Consider the following 23,564-nt stretch of genomic DNA (forward strand, 5'->3'; position numbering starts at 1 on the left):
GGTCCCCGCAGCCCCCCCATCCCACCCCCACCACCCCGGGCGGGTGCTCCCCTCAGCGCCCGCCCCCCGGGGCTCCCGGCGGGAAGAGCCGCGGCCCCGCCGCTTGCCCGCCGCCACCTCACGCCCCCCGCCGCAGCGTGACGGCAGCCGGGGGCGGGCGGAGGGCCGCGGCCCCCGGCAGGTGGGAGCGGCGGAGGGGCGGGCCGGCGCGAAAGCAAAGTGAAATCCCCCATTTCGTGATAGCTTCCGGCGGCGGGCGGAGACGGGGGTGAGTCACTGACGGCGCCAGGAATAAATAGGCGGGCGCCTACCTGGGAGCGGCATTGGGTTCTCGGCGCCGAGTACCCTCCGAGCATGAGCTGCAGCGAGAGCCCCGCACAGCCCCGCCGGGCCATGATCCTGCCCTGCGCCCTGCTGGCCGCTCTGCTGGCTGCCGGCCACGCAGGTGAGTCCCCTCCGGCCTCTCACGGCGGCAGGAGCGCGTCCCGCCGCCGGTGGACGCCAGTCGCACCACGCGTGGGGGTTTCTTCTCTCTTCTTTTCCGATGCGGAATGGATTAATTCGTTATTATTACTATTTTTTTCGTGTTCTGTGTTCTCTTGTGATTTCTCGAATAGCTGATGTATGGTAAAAAAGGTGTCAGGCCTCCCTGGGGCTGCGTGAGGTCATCCAGCCTCTCTGAGGAGGGTCGTGGCTGCCAGGAGACACAGACAAGTCCCTGTGCTTTTCTTAGTAATTCCTACCTATAGTAGCCCAAAGGCTCGTGTGACCAGATAACTCGCTCTCTGTCTTCCTGATAAGCATTAAACTTCAGGGGATTGTCTACTTAAGTTTGAAAAGCCAGCGTAGTGAGATGAGAATGCCACTGTAGCTGTGTAAGATGGTAATCGGAGTGTTCGCGTTCGTTCTAGCCAACCCTTGCTGCTCAAACCCGTGTCAGAACAGAGGAGTATGCATGACGACAGGATTTAATCAGTACGAATGTGACTGCACAAGGACAGGATATTATGGGGAAAACTGTACGACACGTAAGTATCTTAAATCTCTGGGTTGGTTTTTTTTTACATGGAAATGAAATTTGAGAATTCAGTTCCGGGATTGCAGACTACTCTCAATAGCTAATTTACAACAATCTTTCCATTGATGCTCACAGCGGAATTCTTCACGTGGCTGAAGCTAACATTGAAACCTTCGCCAAATACTGTCCACTACATCCTCACCCACTTCAAAGGAGCCTGGAATATTGTCAACAACATTCCCTTCTTACGAGATACTATTATGAGATATGTATTAATGTGTAAGTATGAGTTCTCTCATCTAGTCCTCTTAATTGGCAGAAGTTACTTGTAGGACACCAGAATATTGCACTTGATTGGTGCATATATAAAGTTAGCAAGCTAAAATGCACTAAGGTAAAAACACTCTAACCAAAACTTAAGATTTCTGCATGGTGCAGACTTCTATGAAACATGCTTTGAAATGGAAATGCATTTTGCTCTAATTTCTAATAGAATCCAAGATTTTGCTACCATAAACTTTGCACCAAATTGCTCATGTTAATAGTTGGATCCAGTTGATAATCCTGTTATTCAGTAACTGTAATCCCATTTAATATCAGTAGCTGATATGAGTGGAATTTGTGAACGCGACTGCTGCCAAAATATATGGAAGAGATCTGGCCTTGTGATTTACTTTTTGAGACTAAAATGTACAGTTAAAAAAACCCCACAAATATGCTATTCTTTTTCAGCAAGATCACACTTGATTGACAGCCCACCAACTTACAATAGCGATTATCATTACAAAAGCTGGGAAGCTTATTCCAATCTTTCTTATTACACAAGAAGTCTTCCACCAGTAGGACTTGACTGCCCAACACCAATGGGTGTTAAAGGTAGGATTAAATCAAATGTGTAATGCATAATTCTAGGAATTTCTACTTATCCTCTTATAAAATGCCACGAAAGCTGCTTGTCTGTAACTTCTTTTCAGTGTAGTTGGCTTTAAGAATAGCCATGTCTTGGATACACTGTGTAAAGACCTAAAAGATAACTATTCTGGTTCTCATTGAGTTACATGCTAAAAACAGGGAATTCAGAAGTTCCTAGTAAAATCAAGAAAGCAAGCATAGAAAAGCAGATAATTCCCCTTATTTGTATGCTGCTATACTTCAATAATACATCGAAAGTGTTAAGCCTTTTTGTTGTTAGGAACAAAATTAAGTGTTGCGTAAACATAGTTGTCTTGAATATCTCACTATTTCTTTCTCTCACAGGTAAGAAAGAGCTCCCAGATTCAAAACTGATTGTGGAGAAGTTTTTGCTAAGGAAAAAATTTATTCCTGACCCACAAGGCACAAATGTGATGTTCACGTTCTTTGCCCAACACTTCACTCATCAGTTCTTCAAGACGGACCACAAGAAAGGACCTGGCTTCATCAAAGCTCTTGGCCATGGGGTATGATGTTAGCTCTGTAACTTGAATACAGCGTTTAGTTCTGAGGAGCTACTTAGCAGCTAGAATGGTATCTTACAGGTTGTCAGGGTACACAAACGTGGTGCACATACTGTGCAGCACTGTTTGCCACAAACTGATGGGCTTACCCCTTCTGTAACTTCTCTTGAGGCAAAATTCCAGCACTCAATAGCATCTCTTCCTGGGTCAGAACCGCTTCTGCAAAGTATGTGGTTCTGTTTAAAATATCTGCACAGTGATCTCTAATTTTTTTTATTATTATTGCCAAGAACCTACTTTCATCTAAAGCATGTTAGTTTAGCGAGTATCTGGAACTTCTGTGGACTCTTTCTGTCAGTTGCAAAGAGCTGTATCCAGCCCTGTAAAGTATTTTATGTGCTGCTAATTGAAGAGACTTAGGTTTAAAAAGAAATTCAAAAGCAGACTTGGATTTAGGATATTTATCTACAAAACGAGCAGCCTTTGGACAAAGAGTTCTTCAATAGAAGTGTAATGTGTATGTCTAAACCAAAGCTATAAAATGTATTTGTATCTACAAAGAGCCATCTGCATAATAGAAAGCTGCCGGTGCTTTAAACAGGGTCCTTGTAAATTGCTGGTCAATTTAACAACTTGCTTTTGTGTAGAGATGGCTCCAGGTGCCAGGAAATAATTTGGCTTCATCTTTAAATATCAGTGCATGATACTTACAAGGTAACAATAATATGATTAAAAGGTAAACATCTAAGGGCTGAACTATTCATAGCAGTAGGACATATCCTAAAATAGCAAAAAATGCAAGTTGGCTTCATGTTCCAAATGCTTTTATTTTACAGGTTGACTTGAACCATATTTATGGAGAGACTCTGGAGAGACAACTTAAACTGAGACTTCTGAAAGATGGAAAGCTAAAATACCAGGCATGTCTTATCTCAAAATTCCTGCCTTCTTATTGGATGACACATACTTCTTAAAACTAGTGTTCTGTGCATAGTGTAGTTGATCTAAAGTGTAAGCCTAAAGTCAGTACTAAAGTCAATGCAGCTTAACTCATAAGCATCATAGCTTATGACTTTTGTTCTTTATATCTTTCTCCCTACCCCGGCAGATGATTGATGGAGAAATGTATCCACCAACAGTGAAGGACACTCAGGCAGAGATGATCTACCCTCCTCACATACCTGAACACTTGCAGTTCTCTGTTGGGCAGGAGGTGTTTGGTTTGGTCCCGGGTTTGATGATGTACGCTACAATATGGCTGAGGGAACACAACCGGGTCTGTGACGTCCTGAAACAGGAGCATCCAGAGTGGGATGATGAGCAGCTGTTCCAAACTACTAGACTCATATTGATAGGTGAGTCACTTCTACTACATGCAGCTCTAACCTCCTCTTGAGTGTGACGCTTCTACCCTTTATCTGCTGCAGTTGCAGTAGGTGTAGTAAGAGGGAAAGCTATTACTTAAATTGGCGTGTGAGGGTGTACATCTGAGCCTTTGTGGCCTGCCACTGAGATTGTATTGAGATACAGCTTCCTCCCAGCTGTGTTAAAGACAGAACTAAAGAAAACCGAGCTAAGTGATATTTAATTCCCTTATCTAAGGGAAACAACTGAAAGCAGTGAAAAGGCAGGAAGCGAAGGTTCATTTCTCAGAGAGAAAGCATGTGAGGCTGGATGACCTCAGACTCTCAGATCTTGTGGGGTTGTTTTCCCCTAGGGTTGGGTCAGTTCAGGTATGCTTTAAGAGAGAGGCTGTGATTAAGTCTAAAGTTCAGGAAGCCACGTAAAACATAATTCTTAATACTTCTCCTGTCTAATTGTTCAGTGGTATTTCATCTTATGTAAATGGTGATGCTTAAAAAGACCTTGCCCAAACTGACTGAAACAAGAAACCAAGACAACTGTATTAAGTGGCTCAGAAACTGAGAGTTCCCTTCAGATACCAACTTCTGTCATTATCCCCTGCCTCTGTCCTAGAGAATGTTGTATAAATGAACACAATGTAGATACCGATGTGTGCTGTTCTGTGGATCATACAAGGAAGCGTATCTTGAGGGGGGAAGCAGGCTATAGAAAACACTTTTCTACCACAGCCAAAAACTCCTGGGATCTTATGTAGTGTTCCACCACTTGGTTGCATAAAATATATGAATTATTTTCTAAAGGAGATTACAGAATGTTGAAGTGCTTGTTATCCTGATCACTGTAGTATTTATTTAGAACAGTTCAGAAATGGTATTTTCTCTCAGAGCAGGGTAACCATCTAAAGTTTCTCAGGGAACCAGTACCAATATTTTCTCTTGTTTCATTCACCAACAGGAGAGACAATCAAGATTGTTATTGAGGACTATGTACAGCACTTGAGCGGCTACCACTTCAAACTCAAGTTTGATCCTGAGCTGCTGTTCAACCAGCGATTTCAATACCAGAACCGAATTGCAGCTGAGTTCAATACTCTCTACCACTGGCATCCACTTCTGCCTGACACTTTCCAGATACATGACCAGGAGTACACTTTCCAGCAGTTCCTCTACAACAACTCCATAATGCTGGAACACGGCCTTTCCCATATGGTGAAGTCTTTCTCCAAGCAAAGTGCTGGCAGGGTAGGTACTTTCTGAAGTTGCTAGTGAACCAGCAGAGACATAAATGGGGAGTGGGACAAGGTAGAATAAAGCTATCCAAAACTAATCATATATTATAAAGGCACAACTTCCTCGTGCCTCTTACCAGGAGTTCTTACTACTTTTCATCTTCTGTTAAATAGGTTGCTGGTGGGAAAAACGTTCCTGCTGCAGTACAGAAGGTAGCAAAGGCTTCGATTGACCAAAGCAGACAAATGAGATACCAGTCCTTGAATGAGTACAGGAAACGCTTCATGTTGAAACCGTTCAAATCATTTGAAGAACTTACAGGTAACAACTTTCATCCTTTCTAACAAAAAAAGACACTTTTCTTAAAATAACTGATGGAGCCCTGCAATGCTTGAACAGGATAGTCTTGCAATGAAAATAAGATTTTTCCACTTACAGTTTTTACTCATCAATAATTACAGGAGAAAAAGAAATGGCAGCTGAACTGGAAGAGCTGTATGGAGACATTGATGCTATGGAGCTGTACCCAGGCCTTCTCGTAGAAAAGCCACGACCAGGTGCCATCTTTGGTGAAACAATGGTGGAGATGGGAGCACCGTTCTCGCTGAAAGGACTGATGGGAAACGCGATCTGCTCCCCTGAGTACTGGAAGCCTAGCACCTTCGGTGGAAAAGTGGGCTTTGAAATAATCAATACTGCCTCCTTACAGAAGCTCATCTGCAACAATGTGAAGGGCTGTCCTTTCACTGCGTTCCACATCTTAAATCCTGAACCCACAGAGGCAACTATTAATGTTAGTACCTCAAAAACAGCAATGGAAGATATCAACCCCACACTACTACTGAAAGAGCGATCTGCTGAGTTGTAAAAAAAAAAAAAAATCCATTTATTTATTTAACTATATAATTTATTCTATTTATGGCTTAAAGTGTTTCAAAACAAACAAAAAAAACTTGAGCATCTTCGTTGTGGGGCTTGCCCTAGATTCCTTAGTCAGTAAGGCTTCCGTTTACAAAAGGGATTTTCTGTGCTTGAGCTCTGCAGTGGTGAATCCCTTGTTAAAATTCTTCTGTAACAGAACTATGTATTCCAAAGTGGATAAAGGTTCCAACTTCTTTTTTAATGTTGTTTTAATACTTGACAAAAGGTGTTGGTGGTGTTTTGGGATTTTTTTTTTCTGTGTTTTCACTTGGTAGGTCACATAACACTACAAAAGCAAGTTACTGCCTCAGCAAAGTCTTAAACTTGAAAATAGGCAACTGAACTAAAAGTACAAAAAAATTGACGTAATGAAAACTGCCAAAAAAGATTATAACTTCAGTATAAGCACTCCAAGATTATAAAAAAAAAAAAATTATACTTGAGACTCATTTATTTAAGGTCAGAAAATGCATTGCATTTGTGGTTGATACTACCTCTCCCTCATTGCAAATAAGGCACTTTGTATAGTAACTTATGTTTGTTTTTTATGTGTAAATCTGCTTTCATGTGGCATTATACTTACTAATTTAATTATTTAAAGAAAGTAGAACTTCTGTTGCATCTTACTTGGTTTTGAAGCATATGTCACATAAGTATTGTTTGTATAAAAGGATGATAATAAGGTACTGAGTGTAGAAATAACTGACTCTCAGGCTGCAGTACAAGGCTGCTTGTGTTTTGATAGAGATGTTTTATCGTGCAAGTTTGGGGAGGTCTTAAACTTAGTCCAAAGTACTGGTATTGTTTTCATAGCTGTAATCTTCTGGTCTACTTGATAGTATAACTTTAATCTCTGTCACTTTAAGGACAAACGGACAGTATAGCTTTAGTTAAGGATGTGACTATAGTATAGCTTTGTGTACCCAAGACACAGAGATTATTGGGGAAATAGTGAAAATTGAGAAGCTGTGTAAACAGACACAGTAGAGAAATGAACACAGAATAGATCTAGCAAAACTTCAAGGCTCTGAGACTTGAAGGTAACCTCTGTCTAAGTACACAAGCCATACTTGTTACTTACAGTTCTATTTATTGGGGGAAGGAGGGATAATGTTTTGTTTCTAACTTATAAACAGAGGCATTTTAAGTAAGTGACTTAAGCTTAATTAAAACTGGCTAGCTAGCACAAAATCTCCTGGACATACCTGTCCTGATCCAGTACCAAAATACCTGTTCTCATCTGGGCACGTAAGAAGTTACACAGGATCTTGTAGCAGCACTTCAAACCTTGCATATAAGGGTATCTTTTTTTTAATTTCTAGAGAGGAAATGTAGAAGATGATCTTCCCATAAAAACAGCTGGGGAACTGTAGGGAAAAAGAAAAAAGTCACTTCAGACTGGAATAGAGCAGCAACCTGGTATTCTGTGCCCCTGCCCAAAATTCCTTGACTACTTGTGGAAAAGGACTCGAGTTTTGTATTTCATCTGAATCTCTCAGACATGTGTAGAGCCTTGTGCATTGTAACGGCTATGGCAGTAGCATAGTTTGACTGTGACTTCTGTTTCTGTTGATTTGTTTAGAGACACTGATTACCTTCTACTGTGTGCCTGGTTTTTAGGTGGTCTTTGGTATGAATGCTCTGGGAGAAAGAAGGGCATTTGTTTTCCTCTTTTTCTATTTGAAGCATGAAGAAGGGAAAAACTTCAACAACCTTGTATTAAAAAGGTGTCAGTACTGTATATGCTAATAAGTGAAAACTACTTGGATGCTTGCTAAACATGTAATTGTCATTCAGATCCATCTTTAGAACACGCTTCTTCAGAGTGCCCTTCTGCCATTAACAAAGAAAAGTGTTTAGCTTTAGAGTTAAAGGGAGACAAGCCTGGACAGATCTAGATACTCTGGGGTAGGTGAAGAGGAATTCTTCAGACTGTGTCACTTGAGTTAAGTTATACACTGCTTCAGGAAAGAATCATGTTCACTCTGCATTTTGTACTCTGCAGCCACATTTCAACAGTCACTTACCTGTGACCCAGCCTGCTGGGTTTGGCTGGGTTCAAGTTGCTTCTGATAAATGTGTACGTTTGAGATTATTTATTTAAACTTCTGTGAATTTGTTTTTTCACTTTATTTTTGTAGGACAAGAATGTTTTTAAAATGCAATTGTTTATATAAATAAACTGAAAACTTTACCTGTATGGGCTCCTTTCCTTGTGCTTTCCTCCAGGCATATTGAGCATGAAACAATTCTTGCATCTTCCTTGCCCCTCAAGATTAAATTCCAGGGAATTACTGACAGCATTAAAGTCTCTCATATCTCAAACCCAAGATGCCTGTGGCCTAAACTGTCCAAATATGGTGTTTTGGGTTTTTCTCCCTTTGGTCACCAGTGGGAAGGGATTTCCCTCTGCCATCCCTAGAGAAGTAGAGATGCCACCGGTGCACTCTTTTAGGTACCCAGAAGTGCTCTAGAGGGGGAAGTACAACAGCAGAGTTGCACACCACCACCTTTGTGTAACCACTCTCCCTTCACTGCTATCCTGTACTAAGGCATCCCCAAGGAAGAACAGAAATGGAAACCGCTCTGGGATACAACTACTGGGCAAGGTCTTTGTGCTTGAGCACGTGTTCAACTAGTGGTAGCTTGTCCCTGTTGCTAAAGGGCAAGCTCTGAAGCCGTGACAGCAGCTTCTTCATTGACCACCTTCCCTCTGCACAAGGGTCCTGCTTTTTTATCTTTATCGCAATTATTGACCAACTTTGCAGAGAGGGCTGAAGGCTGGGCAGTGGGTAGGACAGGAGCAGTGGTGTGCTTTGTAAAAGCAGAAGCAGGAATGGCATGAGTCGGTGCAATGTGTTCCTCTCCCACAAAGAGCACCCAGTCTCCTCCCTACATATTCATCTCTGATAAAAGATGAGGGGAAGCTATGAAGGAGACAACTGAGGGGATGATGCACCTCATACTGCCTCCACCCAGCCACTAACATTACCTCCAGCACCCTTCTGTCTTCAGCCTCCCACTCCATCCCACTGCTGGCTGTCTCCAACACTCCCCTAGCCCAACACTGGTGCCCTGTCCTCTCACAGCCTCTTCCTAGTGACCAACCCCATGACCACAGTCCTTCACCCAGAGTCCACCTTCCTTCTAACCACCCAAAATCCAAGTCCAAGGCTCATCCTGGTGACCCACAGCTCTATAGTCACAATGACACTCCAGCCCAGGACAACAGTCCTGCTGCCTCTGCTCTGTAGCTCCATCTGTCTCCACCAGTGTGCAGTTCCCTTATATTCCTATTGTACCCAGGCACCTAAACACCTCCAAGCAGCTCTCCTCAACTTAAAACTCAGTCTTCATCACTTTGGTGGCCATCTTCAGCGCCAAAAACTCAATATCTTGAGGACCCTCCCAGAAGCATCACTCCAGCCCCTCTCCTGGTGGTGAGCAGAGGCATGTGCAGACCATGTATGAGCAATGTGGAGTGGGTTTTTCTTTAATAACCAGTCAACTAATTTGCTCTACAAGTTAATTCATTTCTGACATGTTTCTGTTTTGAACAGAAGCCGAGCAAGGGAATGAGCAAAGACAAGGCTGGTCTTCAGTGGGAGGAGGACGGCCTTGGCTGCTGCCACCACGATGGCATGAGGAGGCACAGCATGGAGGAGGCAAGAGGGAGGTCATCCATGGAGAAGGTGTTTCAGGTGGCTGCTGCCCTAATTAGGGAAGGGCCAGCCCAGATGGATGCGGTGCACAATGGATGAGATAGCTTGATGGTGGAGGAGCTCCTCCTCCCCTCTGAGCAGGGGCATGTCCTGATGATACAAAAAGCAAGAATGTTTCTCAGAGGAAGCCTGCCCTGCCAAATACTTCCTCTCCAGCCTGAGTTGAGGTAACTGTCTCACCCACGGTGATGCGGTAAAGGAGGGGGCTCAATGTTTAAGTCATATACCCTTGGAGGGAAGCCCATCAAGGAGCAGGTAAGCTCCATGCTTGGGGAGCAGGTCACTGTACGGCAACACCTTTACCAAGGGCTTTTGCCGTACGTCATTTGCTCCCTTGCCCACTGCGTAAGAGGTCTTTACAGGCGCCGAGTCAGAGCCCTGCAGGCATCTCACCAGGTTCGTTGCTTCTGATACACTGGCTGGAGGGGCACTGACCTCTACACCGGAGCACCAGCATTCCCGAGGCAGCTGCTCTGCCCAGGTTTCACCAGGCATTACTATCACAAGTGTCCACTGCTTTGCCAGAAAATACCCGTTGGGCTTTTGGAATCAATCCAGAAAAAGTCAAGAGGGAGTGTGGCCAAGCTGCAGGAAGGGTAGGGAGGAGAGAGGGGACCAGCCACATCGTTCATTCCTCGCCTGTTCACAGCTGCTATATAGGTGACCAGCTCTGGAAAACCTTACGGCAAAGGCATGTTCTTTCCTTTGGAAGACCAGAAAGGAAAAAGATTGCAAGTTGTAAGAAAAAAAAAAAAAGTATATAGGACAGAAAGAAGCACACTGTAGCTATATAGTCTAAATATGGAAAAGGAGGTTAATGGAGAGATTCTAACCTTTTTGCCAAAAGGCATGAAAAGAGCTACACAAGGCAGAAATGCAGCAGCAGCAGCACGAAGAAACATCATATGGAAAAAGCTCTCATTGGAAAGAGCTGAGTGATCCTCTTCCTTCAGTCTGGAGTTTCAGTTTGGAAATAACACTATACTGAGAGGCAACATGACTGGTTTCAAATTGTCCTTTTTTCCCCTCTGATACTTATTTTTTAAAATTAGTGTAAAAGCCTCCTGTGGCTCCTGTGCTTACTTACTCACTAAGTCCAGACATTTTCATTAATATTGGCAAGAGACTGATCACAGCCATAAAAAAAAAAAACCTGCGACCACTACATTCCTCCTCTGCTGTTCAGGAGCAAGACGAACGAGAAAGAAGATGTCAACAACATGAGATGGAAAAAGGTAGCACAAGAAATTCACAAATTTTTCCTTTCTGGGATTTCCTTGGCTGAAGATGCTGAGACTGCATTGAAAAAATCTCAGCATCCACTCACAGCCACGTTGAAGCTTGAGAAACCAGTCAGAGGTGGTCTGGGCAAACTGGGAGCTGAGCACCGCCAGTAGAGAGAGGGCATTAAAGCTCATGAGATCTCACTAGTTTACCATTGGGAGCGGGCAGGGTACAAAGCACTCAAGGTTTGACTCACGCTGGTTGCTGGCCTTCAGTTCTGGGAAAGCCAAGACATTTTATCCAGCGGGCATTAGCCATCCAATAGAAAGCAACACATGGAAATCCCAAATCTGGGGGAAGGCGGCAAATAATGTCCAAAGCATCTACTTTCAAACCAACCCACTGCATCCAGCCCCTTGCAGGGCACATCCACAGAAAGTTGAAAATACATCGCATCTTCTAACCAACTGTAATCCTAATATTCTTTTTTTTGTTTTGTTTTGTTAATTAGTAGTTGTTACCAGAAGGGCACTGGGCAAACACAAAGTGTCACATAACTAGGAGCATCTTGCTCCCAAGCCTCTCAGATCTTTACTTAATACAATAGCAAAGTTCACGCTTCTGTCTCAGGATGAAAGCAAAAATACTCACAAAAAGTAAAGGAGGATCCTGCGGGAAATGCATTCTTGCACTGCACTGTATTTTTTTTTTCCACGGTAACCAGGTGTAGCCCATTACTTCAGGCTTAGACAGTAGTGGATATAGGTGTGTGCGAGCATCCTTGTTCCAACCTGCCCTGCTGACAGGGAATTTTAACACCGATTCATTTTCCGCAAAAGGCCTGCATTTGTGGTAGGCTTTTCTAGGTGAGAACATGAAACTTTTTTAAACATGCAACCCCCCCAACATGGGCAGAAGAGTGACAGCAGTGCCCGTTATACTCTGCCCCGGGGAGCAGCCTGGTGGCACCTGCTTCCCCCAGCAGCGTGTCCTCTCCTCTTGCTATCCCCTATACCATGAGGAGCTACCCAAAGAAAATATTTTCATAAGCATTCATCAAGAAAACGTTGTGCAAGTTGTACTGGCTTTAGCATAACACCATAAAGTGTGGCTGCTAGGATATATAAGGGTATACATAGGAATATTTCTGAATTTATGCTGGCAAATCTTCAGAGACAGGAGGTGAGACCAAAACCCTGAGAAGCAACACACCTTTGGTGTAAAAACCCAGCTCTGCGAGACTGCAAGAGCATCAATCAGTACAATTTTAAGCCTCGAAAAGCTTCCATGAACCGTGACAGCAACAAAACAGGGCTAAAAACCACGATGCTGACTCCAGATACGTTCTCCAGCACCTTCAAAACCTTACCCTGAGAACTGACACAACTTGATACCCTTTCAGTTGTGGCTTTCCAGCCGGTTGCCTAGACAATATTAATTAATCCTGCCTAACAAATAATGGCAGAATTGCTAAGCAGCCGTCATAGGTAGTAATTAAAACAAAACTGCCTTGAGCTTGCTCAGCGGTGAAATACTAGTTCTTACACAAGGCTGGGACGTAACGTGAGGTGATCCAACCACATCTTGGAGAAGCTGGTAAAAATATCATACCTTCAACCAGGCCGTGAAGCAGGGACCACTCCAAGTAAATCAGGGCTGAGATTTTTACAGCACAAAATTTCACTGAAAGAAAAAAAAAAAAAAAAAAAAAAAAAGAGAGACATTTTCTCAGTATCCAGTAAATTGGTAGAATTTCAGGCAGATTCAGGACATATTTCTGTCTCTGGAACAATAAAAACAACTTCTTTTCACTGTTTGCTAGGTGAAATGTTTCAGTGTTTGTTGTCATAATGGACCCAGTCTTAATGGTAAGAAAAACGTTTCCCAACCTGACCATGAAATGGAAGGTCCTTTTTACAGATCAAGCAAAATAACATAAAACCACCCCAAAAGCAAGCTGGCATTACTGTACAGTAAATAATCTTGGATTTTCTCAATGATCTTCGCTTTATATCACATATGTTTTTAATTTGACTATAAAACCTGACCTACTCAGGAGGCAGAGATGGATAAAACACTGCACTGAAGTTTCCATGCATTCTTGCTCAGGCTGAAGGAAAATTTATGGACCATATGAATATCCCCCATGAAGACCAAGTCAGTGTCTCCTGTAACAACAAAACAAACACATCATAATGTTTAGTGAGAGATGAGACTTTGAAAAGCACCTCTGCTTCAGCAAAACCCTGGGGATTTGGTTTCTGCAACCCTTTGGCACTTCTGAAAGCACCTCTGGGGATCTCCTGTTGGTATTGAAGGCCAGGGCTCCCCCAGAGCGCCAGCACCTGCCCTGGATCACTTCGTAACCGGGTGCCAAATCTGCAAGACTTTTCAGTTAAAGTATCACTTTAAGTAAGATGTAGAAAAAAAAATAAGAGCAGGGAATAGTTTACCAGTAAGCCGAGATCAGTAATGTTTCACAGCCAAATTTTTGAAAGCAACAGCAAAAAATAAAGCCATTTCTCAGATGAAGGTTTTATGACTAGAGAGTTAAAATCCTCAAGGTACCTTGTTTTTTTTAGGAAGTTGATTTCCTCTTTAAAGTTGCTTCCTTGGTCACCCTTTGTTGCAAACATTTCTCACAACTCCCTTTAAACTTTCTATGCAAACAGGCGAACATTTACCACCATCTCCTTAAATATTTGCTTACTCCACAGTCAGGTCTACAATGACTTCAGCTGTTACATCGAATTCAACATTGGTGAAGTCGCCCATGATTTGAATAACGTTGTTCTGCTGCAAACATTATTTGCAAACTTTATGTCCCTTCCCAGGAAGAAGGGGCAGCTATTTTAGCGGTACTTTCCAGTCTCTGCATCTTCCGTGCAATGGAAAGACGGGTACGAAGCCATTTTGGTATGTAATTTGTTAGGGAAATGAGAAATCAGGTGTCATTCAATGTAAAGCAGCACCTTGGGCCGCTTAGTACTACAAAGAGATTTGAAGAAAAACCTCTTCTGTAAGTGCATATTAGATTTAGAACTAAGTCCTGAAAAACTGAAGGGGTCATCTGCATCTCCTGACTTTGCAAAAATGGAGAGAGAAGCTTGCTAGAAAAGGTTCCCATGAGATTTCTGTCACTTCTGCTTTCAGTCATAGTGAGATAGTACAAGACCAGCCTCTAATACAGAATTTTTTAATATTTTTTTATTTTTTTCCTCTTCTTCATTTATACACCAGGAACCAGAAGACAAAATGAGGAACTGTTTGCTTCATCATTTTCAAAACAGTTGGTCTGAGAAAAAATTAGATTGGGAGAAGGATGTACTACTTCCCATCAATCTTCATTCGCAATAACTATAAAATTTACTGGGGGAACTGGAAGTCAGAAAAAGATGTAAATTTTCTTGGGTGACTCATAAGATTATACTTATTTGCCCCTAGCTCCACTTTCACAGGAAGGTCCTTCCTTTAGAAAGTAAGTTACATTACTTATGATTCAGCACATTAATGGGTAGGCAACACGGAAGACTATGAATAAGATTGCTTATTATTAAGTGGCCATAAATGCACCCGCTCGAATAAAGCTTTGACAGAGCAATCCATCATCAGATTTTAGGCTAGTCTAGATCTGCGTGACTTGCACAAAGCCTGCCCCACCTTCCAGTTCACAGCAACGCTCGATTCTCCTCAAATCGGGTCAAGTTCTCCTTACTCCACTATTGACGTTCCATCAAACTGAATTTAATGACTGCACGCTTTCAGTTCCTTAACAAAATCCCCTCCTCGTTTCCCTACTGCACTCCCTGTTTCTCATAACCCTTAGGGCACAGGGTCCAAGATTATAAGAAGCGCATTTACTTGTAAAAACATGTTGCATAAACGTCTTTTTTTCCAGACATTTTGCTTTTTAGCTTATTTTATTCAGCTGGTTTTTACCAATCTAAATCCAGACAAAAGCTTGCATTTGCTGCTTTTAGCTGCAGTCCGTAGCTGTTTCTCTGGGGTTTTGTTCTCCTCTACTGGGAGGAGACAATCTATAGAAATTTGACAACCAGGCAAGGACTGAAGCCAAGGTTGTGCGTAGTTTTTTTTATTCAGCACTGTCGCACTGTTACAAGCTTACTGCTTGATGTCAGTAATGTGAAAATTTGGATTTGCAGCCCGCTTTTTCCCCCCCAGACAAAGCTGGTATGGCCTAGATTGGTCTGACAATGGCCAAGTCACATTTGTTATCAGAAGGGAAAGGCCATCAGCTGGAGTCTTCTGCAGGGATTCAGCCTTTGGGCTTGCTCCCTCTGTCCCCAAACCTCACAGCGCAGCGTGGAACACCTCGGTAGCAGTCAGGCAGAGGGACCAGGATGGGTTTCCTACAATAGCAGTGAATTAAAAAAATTGAAGATTTTCTTCTCTTCACTGCAAAGTGGGAAGACGTCCTTCCTGAGTAATGGAAATCTGTCTAGCAACTCAACTTTCACTTGAAGTGCTAATGGAGCACCTTCTTTGCCTATCACATGTTCTTGTTATTTAGAAGATGGGCATGTGCCCGACCGAAACAAAACCCTCATGCTCATGTTCACTTCCCAGAATAACTGCTGAAATTTCATATACCAGCAAAGGTTATCAGATTATTTCTGTGGTACGTAGGTATCGCAGCTAACCGCAGCTTGGGCAAACGCTTTATGTGTGATTTGCAATACCATAAGCAACGAATACAAGCAGCAATGGTAGACTCACAGGGTAACTTGGGCTGGAAGGGACCTCTGGAGCTCTCTGGTCCATCCTCCGGCGCAAAACAGGGGCAGCTCTGGGGTCAGACACCAGATCTTCAGTCCATGGTGGGTTTGGCTGTGTCTCTGCTTTTCTCTGGTTCATGGGTACCTTCATTTCTACTATAAAACTGCCGCCCTGCCCTAAAGGATTTCCTTTCTTCAGACCCGTTTTTAAGGAGGAGTATGATGACCATTCCTAATGGAAAGGGAGAAGACAAATCAGTCACAGATGAGAAACTTCCAGTTTTAAACCAGAACTACAAAAACGATCTCTGTAAAAGCTGCCCATTCACTCAGAGCTCCCCAGCAGATGTCAAAAATAACGTGTGCACACGTATGCACGCATGTGTGTGCATGCCTGCATCCTCAAGACACGTTATCCCACAGGCAGGAGCACGCGCTCGCGTTCAGGGAATGCGGCAACGCACCAAGGACGAACAGCAGAAGAAACCAGTCTAATTTTTATGCTATATTTAGGGCTATTTACTGCCCTGGCAAAACAAAAGTCAGTTGCAAAACCAGTTTAACTGTTTTGCATTTATTGCTTTATGAGGTAAAAACTGGCATGCATCTCTGAATCCAGTTGTAAAAGTTATAACAAGCATCTTCCAAGGTTAAATCTTTGTAATTTAAAATACTCCAGAGCAGCATATGATAAGATTTCTTTTAACCTTCTTGTTTAGTATTTACAGAAGAAGATACTAAAAGAACAATTTTAATTTGGAATAGAATATAACATAGGAATGTTGCAATGAATAAAGTTAATGCTTAAAAGAAATATAAACCTATTAAGATAAAGAAGTGCATATTAGGCAATAAATGACTTCAGCCCTACCTTCACACTGATATCAGAAGTCAAAACAGGTGAAGTGAAGCCAATTCTAAGTTAAACATATTAATGATAACAGGGGGCCACAATAGGAAAAATCCATGAAAGGGCAGTGCTAAGGTTCCCTTGGTTGAGTTTAACATTGAGGTAAGTGTCATGGATGAAAAATATTTGACACAGTTATGATTTAACAGCCATTCAAAATTTATTCCTGATGTCAGGCAGATTGAGAGGTTGAATTTGGCAGCACTTAATCATTAACTGGTTTTGGGGCTTGCAAAGGGAGTAAACAAAATAATCGAACAGCAACTTAATTACAGATTTGAAGATGGCAAATTTCATACTAACTTACTAGAAGGTATCCTGAATCAATGCATATATGTATGAGTACAGGGAAAAATCACAAATTAATGCTTTTATACATATATATCTATATATCTAAGCAAAGCATATAAGAAGCATGTGCGCACACACACACAGGTCTCTGATCAGGAATTTCTTAGTAGCTGGTAATGCTGATGAGCCGAAAGGTGACTCTTTTAGGTCCTACACATTAACGGATGGCCAGAAGAGCATCCACATCCATACGGCTAATGTGTATCTCACAACATAGAGGTGGATGAGAGAGAGGGTGACTAGACTATAGTTAAAATTTACCTTTCTCAGATTTAGGGTAAATACTCACAATGCATCAGCATTCCTCAATGGGCAGTAGTTGAAGCTTGAGAAGGGTCTTCTCCTGCCCTGGCCTTGAGGTGTCACCCTGAGAGGTATCTCAGCTCAGGGGAGTCAGTGGCCACAGCCCACTGTGATCCAGAAGAGCTCAAAGGGTCCTTACTAGAATCGCTACTTATAAGATCCGAGACAGTCAACTTCCGTCAGGTATTTTTCCACTCTGGCCCAGCTTGGGTGATAGTTATGCAACCCCAGAGCTTGCTAGACCTTGGTGTCCTACTACTCCCCCTCTGTGGCCACGATCCATATGGTGTCAGGAATGATCGATTATAGTTACTATTTCAAATGGTAGGAGCCATGGGGACCAGGCACACGATTGTGTTCTTGGTCTGTTGCTCTCTACCTTTTCTTTCTTTTATGTTAGACCATTATGTTACGTTCTGGTCCATTGTGTTGTTCTGTGGCCCAGGTTGGGAGGGAGAGTATACCAAGTATCCTCAAGTCAGGGGGCGGGGGTTGCACCACCACTATAAGCAACATGGTATTTTACTGGCAGTTTTTAAATTCTTAAAAAAACATATTTCCAATCTACTTCTAAAGTCCCTCCATCACTAGCCAAATTTTAACCCTCACATCAACATTGTCCTTAAACAAAAAAAGCACTGTTTGCAGACACAATAATAAAGTAGCTCTTTTCAGACATCGTGGCCCACAGCCAGCGCTGCAGAAACTCACTCATAACCTTTTTCAAGCTGAGTCCTGGACTTTTCCTGATCTCAAACAACAGCATCTTTAACTGGAAGTTGATTTTGCTTAATAATATTAAGCGTATTGAGTGGACTCATGATGAGTAAGGAGTGGACTTGTCAAGCCACACTCATTCAGAACTGGAAGACACTTCCCACCCGACACCACCCCTCCCCCCAAATATATGAGGTTGTTTTCACCTCTTTCATACTCTGGGAAGCAAGGAAACATCTCCACTTGAGCCCAGTGGAAATTTTTGGACAAATCTGTCCTTTGTCGGAATGTAATATTTTTATGGAAAGAAGCCAAGTTCAACTAAATCATCCTTGGGAAATATTTCTCAGGTTTAGAAAGGAATTTCTTGGTCAAAACACAGCTGAGACCTTCCCCGTCCCCTCCCCTCCATCTGATAGATAGTGCAGAGGTTTTCCCTCTCATGGAGGCTCGCAGACAAGTGCTCAGGATAAGCTTTTGAGATGCCTTAATCCTCCAGGTAAGTATGTTAACTACCTATAAGTTCACTGTTGAAGGATTGCTCTTTTCCCACCAATTCCTTCCTTGGTTTTTCATTAAAAACAAACAAACAAAAAAACAAACAAAAAACAACTTCAAGTTTCCATTTCTCTTCCACCATAAAACGGGAGAATTTTTGCAGGACGACAAGCCTTTTCCTACCTACCGCTAGTCCATGCAAATGATTTCTCACTTCATAATCAGGCTCATACTTCACAGAAAGGAATTTGTCTGCAAAAGCAGCTTTCCTGGAAAAGTAAAATATAGAGTTCAGCATGAGCACGGATTTTGGATCAGAAAGTTAATGAACCATTACAATTATAGAAAAGATGCAAGGATCAACCCACTGTCCCTTGCTGAAATGCTCCAGAGAGTCGCTGGTTGTCACAATCTCTCCATCCTCAAAACTGTAATGCGGTTACTTGCTAACTGGGTCCAGAAGATAGCAGGCAAGCAGCCAAACATTTCCTTTATTCTTCTGGGGACCAGACTTGCCTTTCTCATGCCAGTATTTACACCTGGAGCCTTTCCTTCCTAGAGGGAACTACCCCATCTGGCAAGTCTTCAAGGCCCACCTGCTGTAGCCTGGCCTTCCCCTCCCTTTCCTGCCCTTCATCATTTCCTGGGGGTGGGAGGGAGCAGGGTATTCAGCAGGTTGCCAGACCCAGCTCACCCACCTCCTTTCGAACAGAAGCGCCGAAGAACAGAGTCCAGAGCAAAGCAGTGCTCATGCTGGTTTTGCAAGAGGCCAGGGAAAACTTTTTGGCAAGAAAAAGAGGCTATGGATGTCATACAAGGAGATCTGTAATGGAGTTACTTGGGCCAATTGGCTGCGATAGCATCATCGGGACAGGACAGCATCTTCCCAGGCCCGTTATGCTCTAAAAAGAAGCACCCTGGCCAAAATATGATTGCACCACTTGAATGATGTTTCTTAAACTATAACAGAAAAAAAAAAATGTTTAAAATGGTATGTGTAAGTTGTTTGAGGGATGGAAGCTTAAGAAAATGCTGGAGATATTTTATACCATCCTCAGGTGAACTGGGACAAGGAGAAAGTTTTTAAAATTCACCCTATATGCAAAGTAGAGTCATTGCCAAGCACAAAAGTCATGCTGGCAGCACAGCAAAAGTGCCTCTGGGAAGAAAAACAAATATATTTAAATTGGCTAGGGGAAAAAAAAAAAAACCAACCAAAACAACCCTATTTGTTTGTTCTAGGTTATTATGCTAGCCTTTCTTAAGCAGGCTTGTGAAAATACAGTAACCAACCAGTCAGCTGTTCATACCGAACCCCTTTTAGCCATATGTAGCACATCTGACACACATCAGGGCGCCCAGGAGCAGGTCGCGAAGAGCGCAAGCTTTGGCATGCCATCATGTCTCCCTCCTTCCCAGGGGCTGCTGGAAAACAATGTCCCGAAGTGCCAGGGGGTCAGGTTGATTGTGGACCCAAACCGTTGCAGTCACCGGGCAAAGTTCAGCCACAGAGCGGCCCCCACGCAGGAAACCAGACAGCCTTTTGTTCCACAGAAAATGGAGACTCAGGCTGCCTGTGTGACTGGAAATGATCTCAGAGTTACAAGAAACCTGGGAACATAAAGCCAAAAAAACCTTATGTGACACAATGGTCCTTGGGGCTACCAGCACAGAGTGACAGCAGTGCTGCAGTGTCGGTGGTGGGAACAGCACGGTGTTACAATGTGCATGAAAGGGTCACCCCAGCACATCCAAAGCTTAAGAAAATCCCTGACACCTTCTATACACCTCTCAAAGGACAACTATGCAGGACACCAAGCTAAGCATATCACCCAAGGGTCAGGCAATCGGCACACAGGCACTGGGGAAGATGGGGAGAACCAGAAATAAGAGACCACCTGCTGCCTAATAGCAGCAGGGCTGATCTTGGACATCATTGCAGCAAGACAGTGCACTGACAGCCTAACAGTGCTGTGTACATTTAAATTAAATGCATTGGGGTTGGACTGGTAAGCCAGAAGCAGCTCCCGGATGCCGGTGTAAGAGCTTCCTGCTCCCTCCTGCCATTCCCTCACGTCTCCTCACACGACTCTCCTCTAGCAGAGCTCTCTGCCAGCACAAAGACCTCAAGAAGTTTCCTCTAAAGACCATGCAGAGCAGACACAGCTCTTAATGGACATCTTTCACTGCTTGGCTCAATGTCTTTTGAAGAGTGCCACAAGCACACTTGGTGGTGCAACAACGCACAGCACCACAGTATGCCAGAGGAAACCCAGAAATACCTCCTTTCAGGTGGGAATGTTTTGGAAGAAAGATATGGGAAGGGTATTGCATTATGAGCTTCTTCGTCATGTGCTGCCAACGGACATATGTTGATAGACATTGCGGTATGGAAAAGCAATTTAGAGTCCTTAAGGCCTTGGCTGGTGTTTACTTTGGCCAATGGCAATTGGGCAGACCTTGCAAGGTCCTGGCCTAACATGTTTACTTCCGTCTGCGGCTATCATTCATTAAACTTGCTTATGCATAGATTTCTTCTACATTTAAATATACGTAGCTCTGTGCCTTGCTTCTGTTAATGCGTAACTCCTGGGAGTTAACACCGGTCTGAAGGGGTAAGTGCTTCCGCAATTGCAGGAGAAATATCTCAGCAGCCTTGTGTTAACAGCCATATACATTCCCAAATGTCAGCCCAATGTCGTCAATTCTCCCACCTCTTCCGTACGTGCAGTGCTCCATTAAATATTGCTATTTATATTGTCGTGCTGCCTAGAGGCCTCCATGGGGAGCAGCTTTTGTAGTCCAGAAACAAAAGAAACAACTCAGACCCTTATGCAAAGGGCTTCCGTTTCAGAAAGACACAACACAGCTGAGAAGCAAAGCATCAGCAATGAGGTGGATCACTTTCCTTGTGTAGGAAAAAAAAATATCACAAGGAGGCAGAGTCAAAGATGGAGCAAAGGGAGGTGATGGGGTAATGGGAGGGAGAGGAGAAAGGGAGCGACGAAAAGACAGGACAGGAAGAGGAGAAAAAAGGAGATGGTGGGAGCAAAGGAAGGATCTGGGAAAGGGAGAAATAGAGAAGGCGTAGCATGAGGCTGGGCAAACAGGCACAGAGCACGAGCAGCCATCAGTGGACAGCACTTGGTGTCCAGCTGTTTAAGGGGCCTGACATCATGCTTATCTGGGGGCAGGAAGGGGCGGCAGATATGACGTGGACCTCTGGCTGCACCCCAGGACATCCCCTGGGGCAGGCGTGCTCACCCAGCACGTCTGCGGGGCTGCCGCGGGGACACACTTCCTGCCCGCCCTCCACCGCCTCTGCTTCCCAGCTCTTTCCCCTGATCCATTATTTTAATTTTATTTCCCTTTTACTGAAGAGCCCTTTGCTTTGATTGCTCTACCAAAGAGGTTTCTCCCCAGAAGATGACAGCTCAGCTCTGACCAGGGAAGTTGGATCATGAAGGCCATGAGGAAACAATTTAGAAGTGCCTCTCCCAACAATGGGGAAAAAACACCCCAGATTATGTGTTTTAGATGGTGTTGGAATCCTGGAGGTGCCTGCAGTGCCCCACAGAGCAGCTTCATACTTGAGTGCTTAGTGTGCGGGACACTCCTCTCCAAGCTCACTACAGAGATTGCCAAAGGATTCAAAGGCAAAGGCCAACTTATCGTTTTAACAGACACATTTCTGTCACAACCTAACCAAGTATCTTTCAGATAAAACCCTCGTGAGGGGCCCTGAGCGCTGTAGTCACTTTCCTATGAGCACAACAGATTTTCCAGCTGCAGAGCACATCTGGAAGAGCCCTTCGTCCTGCTGGGGGCTGGGAGCTCCTCATCTCCATCAGCAACAGCTCTGCTCTTTGCAGCTCCCTGACAAAGCAGCCGAGTGAGACGTGCTAGAAGGGTGCTGTAAGAAAACCTTTTTGGAGCCACTGTGCTCCAAGACAGGGCACAAGGGGACACCAAGGATTAGAAAGAGGTTTGTAGGAATGTTGGTAGGAGATGTTTGCTAGATGCTTGGCTCTAGAATCAGCTGGAAGTGTTACATGGAGGGCCGCATAAGTACATGGGAAAATTAATTATGGGTTACTGGTGGGAAACCACATCAGGCTGGGGGAAAGTAGCTTGTGCTGTTCTTCCCTGGGCAGCACTACAGGACATGGGTATGGGGCTGGAAGGACCCTTGATCCGAGATAGCACATCCATCCTTGAGCTATACTGACCAGCTGCGAGCACTTCTGAACGTTAGAGACCACATCCCATAAGAGAAAGATTTTGTGTTACGAGCCCTGCTTGGGGCTGTTTTGCTCTGCTGGCCACCGAGTTCCCACGTGGTGTCAGGGCCCGCAGGCCTCCTTTTGACAAACCCCAGACACTTCCTCCCTGAGGAAGGAGGCGAATCCACAGTTCCCATCCCATCTGATCCTCCTCCTCCTGCTGCTTTAGGAATCCAACCAAGCTGTGACTCAGAAGACCCAAAAAAGAAACTTTTCTCCTCAACGTAGCCAGTGGACAGAGCTGTGCACCTACAAAGGATGATTCAGAGCATCTTGGCTGTCTACAGCCCTTTGATTTTTGGAAAAATCTTCCTAAACTGTCTGAAATTGTAAAGCTTTCTATGGTTGCCTAAATCATCTATGAATTACACTAAAGCACAGGAGGGAGAAATACAGACCGGTCACTTGGTAGTGACAGAATAAGACGAAAATTTCATTATTCCTCCTGACATAACATGGAATAGCAACTTTCCTGGCTTTTAGAGGGATTTCAGTGTACAGAATAGCCAAAAAGGATACAAATTGTAAAGGCAGAAACTGTTGCTGTCTTCTCAGCCATTAACACTCTCATTCAAGCAGGAAGAAACTACCCAGAGTAAAGCGTTTTATAAGAAGAGCATAATCACATCATCGCAAGCCAGAAGGACTGTGAGAACTCTAATAAAGTGAAATCCCTCTGGGTTTGCAGCCAAAAGGCTGCCCAGTGGAGGCTAGGAAGGATTTGCAGAAGGTGATCAGGCTTTGGCAGCCAGCAGTTGTGTTGTGATGCTGGAAAAGCTTTTCACAAACACGTCTGTCTTTGTCTAGCCCTGGAGTAGTGGCGTAACACCGCACTTGTTCCAGCGTTTGGG

The 23,564-nt window shown here is 43.7% G+C and overlaps 1 protein-coding gene and 1 long non-coding RNA gene across 3 annotated transcripts; one reads left to right on the forward strand and one right to left on the reverse strand.

The window, feature by feature from the left end:
* The first annotated feature begins 278 nt into the window (after positions 1-278).
* On the forward strand, positions 279-8,191 carry PTGS2 (prostaglandin-endoperoxide synthase 2). Its single transcript, XM_054212965.1, has 10 exons — positions 279-445; positions 912-1,028; positions 1,154-1,297; positions 1,751-1,894; positions 2,276-2,457; positions 3,291-3,374; positions 3,563-3,809; positions 4,774-5,060; positions 5,222-5,369; positions 5,510-8,191. Exons 1-10 carry the CDS (start codon positions 355-357, stop codon positions 5,914-5,916), a joined length of 1,851 nt encoding a protein of 616 aa, XP_054068940.1. The 5' UTR covers positions 279-354; the 3' UTR covers positions 5,917-8,191.
* LOC128914220 (uncharacterized) lies at positions 7,215-17,301 on the reverse strand. Of its 2 annotated transcripts, none has more exons than XR_008468218.1 (6): positions 17,202-17,301; positions 15,653-15,883; positions 12,964-13,083; positions 12,527-12,598; positions 11,567-11,711; positions 7,215-7,336 (listed from the first exon to the last, which is right to left on the reverse strand). It is a non-coding gene; the product is annotated as an uncharacterized LOC128914220 (long non-coding RNA). The 2 variants fall into 2 exon arrangements; XR_008468217.1 differs by lacking the exon at positions 7,215-7,336 and adding an exon at positions 8,175-9,781.
* Between the last annotated feature and the right edge of the window lie 6,263 nt (positions 17,302-23,564).

The sequence above is a fragment of the Rissa tridactyla genome, chromosome 8, assembly GCF_028500815.1.
Source record: "Rissa tridactyla isolate bRisTri1 chromosome 8, bRisTri1.patW.cur.20221130, whole genome shotgun sequence".
NCBI classification, from domain to species: Eukaryota; Metazoa; Chordata; class Aves; order Charadriiformes; family Laridae; genus Rissa; species Rissa tridactyla.

What these genes read in the sequence shown, in the direction of transcription:
- PTGS2 (XM_054212965.1), top strand. Translation starts at nt 355, where the DNA reads ATGAGCTGCAGCGAGAGCCCCGCACAGCCCCGCCGGGCCATGATCCTG. An exon ending in GCTGGCTGCCGGCCACGCAG is followed by an intron (nt 446 to 911) that starts GTGAGTCCCCTC and finishes CGTTCGTTCTAG; the next exon opens with CCAACCCTTGCTGCTCAAAC. An exon ending in TCAAAGCTCTTGGCCATGGG is followed by an intron (nt 2,458 to 3,290) that starts GTATGATGTTAG and finishes TTTATTTTACAG; the next exon opens with GTTGACTTGAACCATATTTA.